At 41.6% G+C, this 13,756-nt stretch overlaps 1 protein-coding gene across 4 annotated transcripts in view; it reads left to right on the top strand.

Moving 5' to 3' along the window:
* The window catches only part of ST18 (ST18 C2H2C-type zinc finger transcription factor), a 67,617-nt gene that overhangs the window by 35,619 nt on the left and 18,242 nt on the right, over positions 1-13,756 (top strand). For all 4 annotated transcript variants that reach the window (XM_047073718.1, XM_047073721.1, XM_047073719.1 and 1 more), the window contains 3 exons: positions 905-1,020; positions 10,342-10,404; positions 11,273-11,341. In XM_047073718.1, coding sequence (XP_046929674.1) covers positions 905-1,020; positions 10,342-10,404; positions 11,273-11,341 — 248 coding nt within the window. The remainder of the gene's footprint in view (positions 1-904; positions 1,021-10,341; positions 10,405-11,272; positions 11,342-13,756) is intronic.

The following is a 13,756-nucleotide window of genomic DNA, read 5'->3' as shown; positions in this document are numbered from 1 at the left end:
TTTTCAACAGATCAGTACTTTTGAGAATTAGAATAGTTTTCCATATTAGTTAATCTGATTTTAATATTAAATCCAGGAAGCATTATATTTACTGGATATAAGCTTAAGGATGAATGTAAGCTAATTATGTAATTGAGGAAAACCATCATTAGTTTTCTGTAAGATAATATATCAGACGGTATATAAATTATTTGAAAGGATTAATAAATCTTCCTTGTGAAATCAAGATCAGTATTAAGCTTAAAAGAAGGCCACAAAAATGAGGGGTAAGCCAGCAAGAAATTCCATCCAATGAGTAAAAGCATTACAAGATACTAAGCAAAAGAGGTAACTTAAGAAAATAGGAAATGATGTGAGAATAAAAGCAATTATCCAGAAAGATCAAATCAAATGCCTACATATTGTGGACCAATTATTACATCTTTAAACAATTTAAATGTTAACTTTTCGTATATCAGAAAGAACATTTTGTTAACCTAAATTTACTTATTCTTTTTCATTTAAAAATTTGTGGTTCACTTTTGCAATATTTCTTTTGTTTTACCAATGACCGCTGTGTACGTAAAGAACTATTTCTACATTCTCCAGGAAACATTCGTTATGCAATAAAATCAGAAACATATTCACTATATAGCTCAAGAAATGCCTCTGTAGTTATATTTGCCAAAATGTCCTCATGAATTATAATTTTCTTTTCTTCACCAAGGATAGAGGTCCATCCTAATCAGGATATCATTATACTTTATTAGCTCATTAACTTTGAGTACAAATCCAATGAGGAACTTCAGCTAAGTCATTAAGCTAAAACTCAAATTCCACCCTAATGACTCCATATACAGTTGTCTTTTCAGGTTCCCTAATGCCTTCTGTGCTTCTATATTTTTTTTTAATTTATTTTTTCCAGAAAGACCCTGCGAGCTCTCTAGAAAATTTAGAGGAAAAAAAGTTTCCTGGAGAGGCCTCCATACCAAGTCCTAAACCCAAGCTCCATGCGAGAGACCTCAAAAAAGAGCTCATTACGTAAGTCATCTTCAACGGCATATTCTGCGAGATTCTAGAACTAGGAGACTCAAGTTCATAATTTTGAGTAATCATATCCTGATTTGTGTACCTGATTTTCGGAATGTTTTAGGACAATTTCAACCAGTCGATAGTTAAGTGTTCGATATGTACCGAAATTTCTGCTTAGAACTAAGAGAATTACAAAAATCAAAGTGTACATGACGAGACTTCATGCTAAGAAATGATTTAAAAACACAAAACCAATATAAAACAATTAGAAATGTGTACATTTTTTATTCTGTTTGGCTCATCAAAATCTTTCATTGTGCTTTGTTCTATTGTGTCTTTATCGTACCAGTTGCTAGTCTCATGGCCTTAGACAAAGTTTTTTAACTCATTTGAACCTCCAGTTTCTTAAATGTAAAACAGGGATATCAATGGTCATCTCATGAAATTGTTAAAATCTAATGAAATAATCTATAAGAATATATAAAATGCCTAGCGGGCAGAATGTTCTCATTTTGTGATCATTATTACTACCTGTGGCATAGACTAGGTCACAGTATTCTATGTAAGATTATTGCATTTCGTCCACTAAAGGCATAAATATTTTTTTTAATGGGGAAGTACATTAATTCATGTTCCTATTGAAATTTTTTTTGATAAATTAATCACATTTAATGAGAATTTAAACAATTATTGCATTGAAAATTTTAAAATATTACACCTGTGTTTGAAATACAGGCGGCAGCCATTTTCTTTTTGATTTTACAATAAATATTAAGTACCTGTCAGTAAATTAATGTTCCTTTCCATAACATAATTAACAGTATTGTTATCACACAGATGATACAAAAAACTTACTACCCGTCGGTCTAACCTCCCTCGCAGACTCACAGATTTTCCTGGGAGGCGGAGACCGGGGTGCCTGGGTGGCTTAGTCGGTTGACTCTCGATTTTGGCTCAGGTCATGATTCCAGGATCGTGGGATCAAGCCCTAAGTCACGTTTCATGCTGAGTGTGGAGCCTGCTTAAGATTGTCTGTCTCTGTCTCTCCTTCTGTCCCTTTGCCCTGCTTATGCTCTCTCTCTAAAATTAAAAACAGGGGCGCCTGGGTGGCGCAGTCGGTTAAGCGTCCGACTTCAGCCAGGTCACGATCTCACGGTCTGTGAGTTCGAGCCCCGCGTCAGGCTCTGGGCTGATGGTTCGGAGCCTGGAGCCTGTTTCCGATTCTGTGTCTCCCTCTCTCTCTGCCCCTCCCCCATTCATGCTCTGTCTCTGTCTGTCCCAAAAATAAATAAAAGCGTTGAAAAAAAAAATTTTTTTTAAATAAAAATAAAAAAAAATAAATAAAATTAAAAACAAAACAAAACAAAAACAAAGCAGAGTCCAGCTTTTTCTTTTTGAAGAGGAATTTTTACATTTAATTTGGGGATTCTGTTAGAAATCAATTACCATTTTCACCATGATGAGTGTAGTGATGCTCTACAGTCAGTGGTGATGATGGAGTGAAAGATCCAGAATCCATTCTTCTTTATTTTCTATTATTTTTATTATTTTTAAGTTTATTTATTTATTCTGAGAGAGAGAGAGAGCACAAGCAAGGGAAAGGCAGAGAGAGAGGGAGATAGAGAATCCCAAGCAGCCTCTGCACTGTTAGCGTGGAGCCCGACACGGAGCTCAATCCCACAAACTACGAGATCGTGACCTGAGCCAAATCAAGAGTTGGATGATTAACCACCTGAGCCCCCCGGGTGCCCCAGATCCAGAATCCATTCTTAAGAAGTCACATCTTTTTAGGACTACTTGGGTCTTGCTATTCTCTCTATGGCAGTGGAACAATTGTTAATTTATTCAGTAATAATTAAAAAAAAAAATTTTTTAATGTTTATTTTTGAGAGAGAGAGAGACAGAGCATGAGTGGGGAAGGGGCAGAGAGAGAGGGAGACACAGAATCCAAAGCAGGCTCCAGGCTCTGAGCTGTCGGCACAGAGCCCGACACGGGGCTTGAACTCACGAGCGGTGAGATCGTGACCTGAGCTGAAGTCGGACACTTAACTGACTGAGCCACCCAGGCGCCCCTTCAGTAACAATTTTTCGCATGCCTACCATGTGTTAGTAGGCACATATAGATGCTGGGAATATAGGAGCAGACAAACTCTGCCCTTCCAGAAAGTGTCTCCAAGGAAATGAACGGGGTGTAGGGCTAGAGAATGTTGCTTCTGGGTGGGTTGAATGAGTTGAAGAAATGTTTATGTTTTGATCAGAGGTTCTTAATCTGACCCTACTGACCCCAGAAGTTCCAAGGCAGTGCTTCAGGGAGTGTGTGAACCCGACAGCATTTCATGTAAATGATTTCTTGGGTAGGGGAGGTAATGGTTTCCATCACCCCTTTGAGAAAAGGGTTCTGTGACTCAGAAGAGTTTAAAGACCAGGGCGCCCGATGGCAGTAAGCACCAGCTAAGACTGCGGTAGAGGCTGGGAACAGGGACCAGGTTCCGGGGGGGGGTGGGGGGCAGAGGCCCTGAGCTGAGCCCTGAGGACCAGCTGGACCTGGAGAGAGAGTGAGAACGGAGCCAAGCAGCGGAGAAGAGGGCCTGGCTGCAGGTTTGCACTAGCAAGCCGTGGGTTTTAGACAGAGAAGTGAGCTAAGGGTGTATACCTCAGGGGGAACAGTGCGCAGAATTATTGTGAGGCTGGAGGCCCTCGGGGGCTGTGTCAGGAAGGTCACCTAAGACACCGACGTAGAGATTCAGACATGAGATCATGAGGCAGTGGCCCCTGGGAGATGATGCTAGAGAAAGTCTCCAAAGAAAGGGACAGAGTGCTCATTACAGAACTTGAGGAACACACCTGAGCAGTGTGAAAACAGAAGCCCACAGAGAATGCAGAAATGAGGCCGTTTAGAGGTTCGGGAGGGTGACCGTGGCAAATGATGGCCATGGGAGCAAAAAGCTAACAAAATGCCAAACTGGGCATTGGGTATTATTGGCTTGCACCCTAAGTGCAAAGAGGTTAAGAAAATGCCGAACAAACCTTGGGAAAATGGGTCTTACAAAGTCACGGAGGCAGAGAAGGGAGCACGAGGTGGAGAAATTCAGAGAAGTTTGTGCGCAGGGACAGCACAGGGACAGCCACCGCATCAGTGCAGTGACAAAAACTAAGATTGTGGACCTCGCCCGGCTCTCACAGCCTCATTCGGCCAGCCTTGGAGACGGGTGACCGTGTGTCGTCAGAATTTAGGGCGCGATTCACACAAATTCCTTACGGACATGAGTTGACCTGGGCCTGTCAGACCGGAGGCGCTGCTAAGTTCCTTCTCCCGAGTTGTCGGGCAGGGGAGTAGAGATACCAGGATAGACGGTGGTAAGTGAGGAAGGGGAGAGGCGAAGGGGGTTTCAGGCAAAGACAAGGCAGGAGCCGCTGGTTTTCTACATTTACATCCCCAGGAGGCGGGATAGTCCTGGCTGGGTTGTGTTTAACGTGAGTGAGGGAGCGAAATGCAAGAAAATATTCTCTCTGTGTACGTGGTGAAATATTAAAGCGCGTTCTTACACAAATATATTTAAAGCTGCCGATCAGTGAGACTTTCTAGCAAAAAGTAACCCTTCACTTAGGCACCAGCATCTGGTCCTTCTCTTCTGAATCCCTCAGCATAAAAGTATGTTTAAATTTTTTTAGTAAGAAGACTTAAAAGCCCTCTCCTGACCTGCCTTTCACCTCAGCCCCCGTGTCTTCAAGAAAGCTGCCTCTACTGCGTGACTCAGTTTCTCCCCTGAATTTCTCTCAGACAGGCTTGTGCCTTCACCGTTCCGCCCAAAGCGTCCCCAAGTTCTCCAGGGGACCCATCTGGTGTGAGTTCTTGGTCCTCTTGACCCTGTTTTCCGGGGCCGCAGGATTCAGCAGAGCTGATCACGTCCTGCTCTGTCTCCAGCACCTTCTAGGGAACCACACCTCAGGACAGTTCCCACCTCACCTAGGACCCCTTCTTAGACTCCTGGACAGCCTTCCGAAGGCAGAATGTCTCAGAGCTCAGTCCTGGAACCTCTTCTCTCCTCTGTCTACACTCAGTCCTTTGGATGTAGGATGATGTTGGAACCATCTCTACTCCAAGGACTCCCAGGCCTATGTCACCTCCACTTCCAAGGGCCCGTGGGCAGTGAGCTGTCCCTTCCCGGTAGGACCCTGCCCCTCCCTCCCCACCAGCCACCCCTTCTGCTTTTCCCCTAAGGCTTCACGGCCTCACTATTGCCATTCCATCCACCACACCACGGACTTCTGCAGGGATCTCCCTCGACTCTTCTCTCAGATGTCACTGCCCTGACGGGTCTTCCTGGCTACTGTAGCCGCCCCCCACCCCCAGCCCTCATGCTCCCATCCTCTTTCCCAGATCTCCTGTGGTCTCTCAGTATTTAACACACTCCTACATTTTGCTCGCCTGCATTCTCTGTTGTCTGCCTCCCCCACGAGAGCAGGGGGGCAGGAGGGCAGGGGGGCAGGGGGGTTCTTCTTTCATTGATTTTGTGTTCTCCTACATCCACGCCGTTGGTAAATAATATTTACCATGCTGCTTCTTCTTTCCCAGCTGCACGAACACGAATCAGGAGCAGGGAACACATCTTAAATGCTGTTGCAAACCTTGCACCTAGGAAGTGTTCGATGAAATTATTCCTAGGGCAACATCGGTTTATTGGCTTGACCTGTGACTGATATTTAAGTAATCTCAGATTACATTCTTAATGGACTTCATAAAAAACTTAATGTTCACCTGGAGCCTGGTGGCTGGAACAGTGTGATGGGTGTAGTACCAAACACACTAAAGGTTCAATTTCACCGAACACTGTTTCTTCCCAGAGGTGACCTGGGGTCAGCCATATACTTGCTCCCTCGCGGGAGAAAACTTTATATGGATTTTGTGTCTGCATCTTATTTTAAATCCCTTCAAAAATGGCAAATTTTCATCCTTTAAAGGTCAATATTTGCAAAACGTCAGAGTCATTCCAAACTAAATGTAGTGTGAAAGATTGATAATTAACCTGCATTGTCATTTTGAACAGAAAAATGAAGTGAGATTATTTTGTGATGGGCACTTCTTTTTTTTTTTTAATTTTTTAATGTTTATTTTTGAGAGAGAGAGAGAGAGAGAGAAAGAGAGAGAGACAGACACAGAGCAGGGGAGGGGCAGAGAGAGAGAGACACAGAATCCAAAGCAGGCTCCAGGCTCTGAGCCATCAGCACGGAGCCCAACGCAGGGCTCGAACTCACGAACCGTGAGATCATGACCTGGGCCGAAGTCGGACGCTTAACCGACTGAGCCACCCGGTGCCCCTTGAAATCCAGTTTCCGAAGGCAGTTGGTGGGAAGTTCCATAGTACGTGTGGTGTCAGTAAGGAACTGGCTGAGTTCCCTTCACACTGGACCGTGTGCCCTTTCTCAGACGTCGGATTCACTACTTATTCTTATTTTTCTTAATTGTTGTTTAAAGTTTATTTATTTTGAGAGAGACGGAGCACAAGTGGGGGAGGAACAGAGAGAGAGGGAGATACAGAATCCGAAGCAGGCTCCAGGCTCTGAGCTGTCAGCACAGAGCCCGACGCGGGGCTCGAACCCACAGACCGCGAGATCATGACCTGAGCCGAAGTCGGCTGCTTAACCGACTGAGCCACCCAGGTGCCCCTGCAGTGGGCACTTCTTGCTGGGACAAAGCAAACAGGAAAGAGGAAGGCTCTGAAAACATTGGGAACAGTTTTGGGAATACAGTCTTGAATTCCTGGGAAATTAACTCTGTAGAGACCTTGTGGCTCTTTCCGCATCTTCCAGATCAGATACCGTTGATCTTCATGTAACTGCAGTAGTTCACTGGTTTTGTTAAAGTCTGACTACTCTATAGTTTCATCCTTTTTAAAAATTATGTCTTGCTTTGTGTTTCTAACAGATAAATGTACCTTAATTACTTACCGGAAACTGTTGGCAGAACAAGATTTTTTAAAGTTTTTTTATTTATTTTGAGAGAGAGAGAGAGTGAGCACAAGTGGGGGAAGAACAGAGCGGGGGCGGGGGGGGGCGGAGAGAGAGAGAATCCCAAACAGGCTCCACACAGTCAGCACAGAGCCTGATGAGGGGCTCGAACTCACGAACTGTGAGATCGTTATCTGAGCAGAAACCAAGAGTCAGAGGCTTAACTGACTGAGCCATCCATGTGCCCCAAAATAGGATTGTTTTTAATGTTTGTTTATTTTTGAAAGAGAGGGAGAAAGAGAGTGGTGGAGGGGCAGAAAGAGAGGGAGCGAGAGAATCCGAGCAGACTCCCGCTGGGCTTGGAACCTGGGAGGGGCTCTATCTCACGACTGAGAGGTCATGACCTGAATCTAAATCAAGGGTTGGATATTTAACCAATTGAGCCACCCGGGTGCCCCTCAAAATAGAATTTTTTAATGTTGATTAGAATAAACAGTCTTAGAATTTGAGGCCACTTACTAAAGGAACTAGCGTGTTTCCTTTCTCCAAGGTTAATACTTTCATTTGCAAACCTTCCCAGAAGATTTTGCCCAACTAGTTAGGCCCATGTGATTGGGTAAGACTTTTCATTGCAGACTTGTTTTTGTTTTGTTTTTGTTTTTCATTTTTTAATGTTTATTTATTTTTGAGAGACAGAACACAAGCGGGGGAGGAGCAGAGAGAGAGGGAGACACAGAATCCGAAGCAGGCTCCAGGCTCTGAGCTGTCAGCACAGAGCCCGACGCGGGGCTCGAACCCACAAACCACGAGATCATGACCTGAGCTGAAGTCGGACACTTAACCGACTGAGCTGCCCGGGCGCCCCTGAAGATTTGTAATTTAAGCCAGCTATCAGAATCTGAAACAAAAGCTTTTCCCACAACACCGACATCTCCAATCCTTTCTTTATTCTTCAACCTCTTTATGCCACCAAACTTAAAAAAAGTAATTAGCAGCTAATTAAATTAATTAATTAGCTTTATTATTTTACTTCCTAAATAATTTTAGCTGATTGATTTAAAAATCACTGGCACTTCCTTGCCTCTCCTGGCAGTATTAACAGGAGTCATTTAAAAATAGAAATGAAATGAAATAATAAAATAAAGTACATACAGGGGCGCCTGGGTGGCGCAGTCGGTTAAGCGTCCGACTTCAGCCAGGTCACGATCTCGCGGTCCGGGAGTTCGAGCCCCGCGTCAGGCTCTGGGCTGATGGCTCGGAGCCTGGAGCCTGTTTCCGATTCTGTGTCTCCCTCTCTCTCTGCCCCTCCCCCGTTCATGCTCTCTCTCTGTCCCAAAAATAAATAAACGTTGAAAAAAAATTTTTTTTTAAAAATAAAGTACATACAATGCTGTTTTTGCACACTAGGTGGCCATGCATTTCTAAAGCGAGGATTCCCAGGCAATTAAACACATCTCTCACGCTCTGAATATTCCAGTTGCTTTAGTGTTCAGAAGAGATTGTTTCTTCCTTTAGTGGGTGAACGGCACTTGCAAGATCACTCAGCTCAAATGTTGATCGTTGTTCTTTTTTTTTTTTCTTTACTTGTTTACATACATCTATAGCTTTTGCATTTTCCCTTCTGAGAACCCATCTAGGGAAAGTGATGGGGGAAGAGCTAGGCGATTCAGCTTAGATCAAGCCCTGAAAATCAAACATCTCCCTGAGAGATGGAAATGTTCTGAGTCTTCTAGTCTCTTTAGATTACCTGAAATTGATTAGAAAGTAGCTCACAGGGGAAAAACACAAACGAAAAGAAACTTAAAAGGTGGTATTTCAAAAAGCCTTAGATGTTGGCAATTTGTCTCTAAATGTCCCTTCAAAGAGGTAAACTCTGTATTCTACACATACGGGTAAGCCTTCACGTTAGGCAGCGTGTCAGAGAAAACCAGAAGCCTGAATGATGTAACTGATTTTTCCTCTGATTAACATGGCCACAAATAGCACTGAGTAGGCTGGGGTCAATCTGCTTACTCCAAATGAGTGACTTTTGAGCAGCATCAGAGGAAAATAAATGACTGAGAAACCAAGGAATCTATTAACTACAGAAACAAATCCCCTTACGTTATTTTTAAAACACATAAGATGTGCAGAATGTGACCAGCTTCTGAGATAAAATGGAGTGCACCAGTACCGACTCGAGGCTTTGGCAGGTAGCCTGGAGAGCCTACTGCTTTGGTTGTTAATTAGCAATTGTCTATGTTGGTTTTAAGCTTTAGATGAAACGGATCCCAAGCTTTAATAACTAAGTTTCTTATCTGCTTCTGTATCGTCAGCAACTTTCCCATCTAAAATGTTAGCTTACCTTTCCAGAGATAGGTAGTGTGTTCAAAGATTTTCTTTTTCAGGCAGTTTTTTTTTTTTTTAATTTTTTTTTTCAACGTTTATTTATTTTTGGGACAGAGAGAGACAGAGCATGAACGGGCGAGGGGCAGAGAGAGAGGGAGACACAGAATCGGAAACAGGCTCCAGGCTCTGAGCCATCAGCCCAGAGCCCGACAGGGGGCTCGAACTCACGGACCGCGAGATCGTGACCTGAGCTGAAGTCGGACGCTTAACCGACTGCGCCACCCAGGCGCCCCTTCAGGCAGTTTTTAAAAATGTATATGAAGTTACTCTGATGCCCTTCCCTTAAAAACTCACAAAAATTCCTTCCTAAAATCTGGTATGTACTTGGTGCCAGTATTCCCAAGAGCCATTCTCATCATAATGCGCGGGTTTAGGACATTTGTATTTTCAAAGAAATCAGACATCACTGGTCGTTGACTCATAACATCATGAAGGCATATATTTGCGCATCGCTTTCCTACATGATTCGAGTCAGAGAACTAATGTGATATTGAAATCGAATACCTTCAGGGGCACCTGGGTGGCTCAGTCGGTTAAGCGTCTGACTTGGGCTCAGGTCATGATCTCACAGTTCATGGTTCAAGCCCCTCGTCAGGCTCTGTGCTGACAGCTCGGAGCCTGGAGCCTGCTATGTCTCCCTCTGTGTCTCCCTCTCTCTCTGCCCCTCCCCCACTCATGCTCTGTCTATCAAGAATTAATCAAGGTTAAAAAAAAATTTTTTTAAAGGGTCTGACACTCAAGCAACTGAGCTACTCAGACTCCCCTAGTTTAAAAAAAAAGAAAAAGAAAAGAAAACGAATACCTTCAGATCTGGCCAGTCTTCTCTAGCTAGTCTCCTGGTTCCTGTAGGACGTAAGTCCTTAGTTCGCTAGCCCCTGCGTGCCCTGTACTGTGCTAACCGATCTTGAAAAGAGACGATACGTCATAACCTGTAGACACAGCAAATGAATCTGTGAAAAGTGCTTGACTTTATGTATGTATTTTTTGACTCAGCTGTCCAACGCCAGGATGTGACGGAAGTGGCCATGTCACAGGGAACTATGCGTCCCATCGCAGGTACCTGATAGCCTACAACATCTTATTCTAATGTAAATACTTTGTAAATCCTTATTGTCACCCATTCTAGAAAGGCAGTATCTGGATCCCGAATTGAAGAGTGAGTTAGTCGTGGTTGGGGGCATTTTGGGTTTTTTTGGTTTTTGTTTGTTTTTTTGTTTTTTGTTTTTTGTGTTTTGTTTTTTTTTTTTTTTTTTTCAGAAATAAAGTGAAGTTAAATCTTCTGGCTTTTTATTTATATGGTGTAGAAATCATGATTTTTGGTCAAAAATGTTTTTCTGGTCCTATTATGCAGACCATAAACCAAAAGCTAGAGTTTATGTCACGGCTTTGGTTCTATCTAGCTTTAGGACTCAAGTGAAACCAAGGTAAGACAGTAGAGTGACTTGGGTTGACCATTCACCTTTTCAGATGTGGCATCCTCCGCCCTGGGCAATTAAAAGGTCAATGTGTTAGATGAAGCAATGCAAAAAAGCTGGGTTTAGTGTCTCCACTTACCTCTTCGTTGATGTGATTCACTTTCCCTTTGGGCATTGGTTTCAACCTTTAAGCCACCACAGCTCGGCGTGCAATGGAAATGAACTCCAAGTCAGTAATCATCGTATCACTGAGTTCTAGAGTCGGAGAGACTCATTGGGTTAAAGCCCTTCATTTGATAGCAAACCTGAGTCTGTGGGAAATAACTGAGGGGCCCACAAGCCCAGACCGGTCAGGGTGGCAAAGCCAGATTCAAACATGGTTGTATTTTTCCCAGTGTTCGGTCACCAGTAAATTTAGCATATATTCACAGACTCAAGATGCCATTTGAGTGGGATTTGTACATGTCAGTGTTGTGTGTTTTGCTTTTGTTTTTCTCATCCCTCTTTAGTGTTTCTGGATGTCCTTTAGCAGATAAGACTCTTAAATCCCTCATGGCTGCAAATTCCCAGGAGCTTAAGTAAGTATTGGAACCAAGACTTCCTTGCCCTGCACCCACTGAGTCAGGACTCCCCACGCTCAAGACCTGTGGGGTCCGTACTAACAAGTAGTAAATCACGCCTAACGAAAGTATGACCAATGCACTCTTTCACCAAAAAGTTCAAATGACTAAAACCAACTCCTTCTAATTTAATTTAGTTAATTTGCTCGTTTGGGGGATTTTTTTTTTTTTTATATTATAGTATTTTTTAAAGTAACCGTGTAATAGTTAAACATAATGCTTTTTTCTGTTGATTTCAGAATTTATACACTAAATCAGAACTATGAAGGTGTGGCAAAGCCCTTTCATCATCTAATTTTAAGTAAACGGCATAATATTTTGCCTTATGGGAATTTTGAATCATATGATTGTCTTTCACTTTTGGGAGCTAGGCACAATTCTAGCTCATTTCAACCTAGTGTACAGGATCTCAAAGTCACATGTTTATTATCTTTTACTTAATGATTTTTTTTTTTATTTATTTATTTTTTCAACGTTTATTTATTTTTGGGACAGAGAGAGACAGAGCATGAACGGGGGAGGGGCAGAGAGAGGGAGACACAGAATCGGAAACAGGCTCCAGGCTCTGAGCTATCAGCCCAGAGCCCGACGCGGGGCTCAAACTCACGGACCGTGAGATCGTGACCTGAGCTGAAGTCGGACGCTTAACTGACTGAGCCACCCAGGCGCCCCACTTAATGATTTTATTTTTTCCTACTTTTCTCTTCTTTTATTCCAAACTTCTCACTTGTTTATTTTCACATCTTGTTACATTATATATAGAATAATAAGAAGTTATAATCCATCTGAATAGTAAGTTATAATCCATCATTATATTTAAAAATATAATAGGGCATAACTTTAGAAAAGATAAGGAATAACATTAAACAAAATTCATGAAACTTATTTGCAAATAATAATATTTTAAGAAAACTGAGTGTTACTAAGTCTAGTGATAAAACAATATTTGTATAAATAGTAGAATAAACATTTGATGTCTAAATCACAAGTAAAAATGCAGAGATTTTATTTTCTTTCTTTTGTTAGTCTTTCCATTCTCTAACTTGTTTAAAATTATCTCTCTAAAAATTACAAAAGACAAATTTATGAAATAAGAGGTGATATTAAACAGATATAAAACTGGGGAATTTTGGTACCAGAAATAGTGAAGTGAACTATGAAATATGCAACTTTTCTCATTTTCAATATGTAAAGTCCAATTGATTGTATCAGTATAGATTCTGGAAATCGTTCTATACATTGCCATTTTTCTAGACTGAAATGTCAGAATGTTAGGTTGAGAAATAATTAACAGATTGAAAAGAGAGAAGTGCCAGTGAAAAGAGAGAAATACTCAATCAGACTTATCTTACTTACTTACTTAGTACTTTTATTCAGTCTTACTCAGTTGTTCTAAATGTCTACATTTCCCTACCTTAATTGTAACTGTGGGTTTTCTTAAGTATTTCTTCTGAGCATTATTTCTAGAAAAAAAAATGTTGATAACATATTGAAAGCATGTAGGTCGAGAAGTTCTATAGCAATATTCAGTATTTACATGTTTTGTACAGCCATCTGATAGCTAACATCTTTGGGGTTTTTTTCTATACAAAAAAGAAAAAGAGACATTTCATTGACCTCTTGTTTAGATACTCCAGTAGAATTCCAAAACAAGGTCACTGATTTTTCTGTAATTGCAATATACTAAGAAACCACTATTTTCCTAGAAATGTTAATAAAAAAAGACCAGCTTTCAATCCTCTCCTACAATGTAGAATATAAACTCTGTCTTTAAAAGGTCGGTTAAAGATACCAAGCCGGTTTCTCTGGTTAGCTCGCCGAGATGTATGCTGATTTTAAATTTCATTTGGAAAAAAAGCATTTACACTCTATGTTCTGCCTCAGGACTGGATATAAAAGTATTTTCATGAAAGTTCAGTGGGTTAGAGTTTAAGAAAAGGAATGGTATTCATGTTGGTTATTATTATTATCATTATTATTATTATTATTTTCAACCTCTTGTTTGGGGAGAAATCTGAACCAGGGTGAGCATACAAGTGGAACACTAACAATGATAATGTGTACAGCAACCTTCAGAAAAGCAAACATCTTATATTGGCCACTGTGTTTTCATTAGTATTGGGGATTTTTTAGAAGGGTAACGATCGGTAAGAGGTTGTATCAATTTTTACTTTCAAGTATGTTTTGAAACCTATTCCTACTTAGCATTCCAAGTAGAATTGGATTCCCCTTCCTCTTTTTCCCCTTCTCATTCCAAATTTAGTGGCTGATTGTCGATAATAGCTATTGGTAGATTTTCCAAAAGGCCATTTAAGTTGGGCCATGAGGCAGAACAGACCAGGTGCAAACGACTTGGGTTCTTTGGCAACTATA

The sequence above is a fragment of the Lynx rufus genome, unplaced genomic scaffold, assembly GCF_022079265.1.
Source record: "Lynx rufus isolate CCGP_SWC_20201006 ecotype Redwood Valley unplaced genomic scaffold, mLynRuf1.p SCAF_12, whole genome shotgun sequence".
Classification (NCBI taxonomy): domain Eukaryota; kingdom Metazoa; phylum Chordata; class Mammalia; order Carnivora; family Felidae; genus Lynx; species Lynx rufus.
This window is presented reverse-complemented; position numbering and strand designations above follow the sequence as displayed.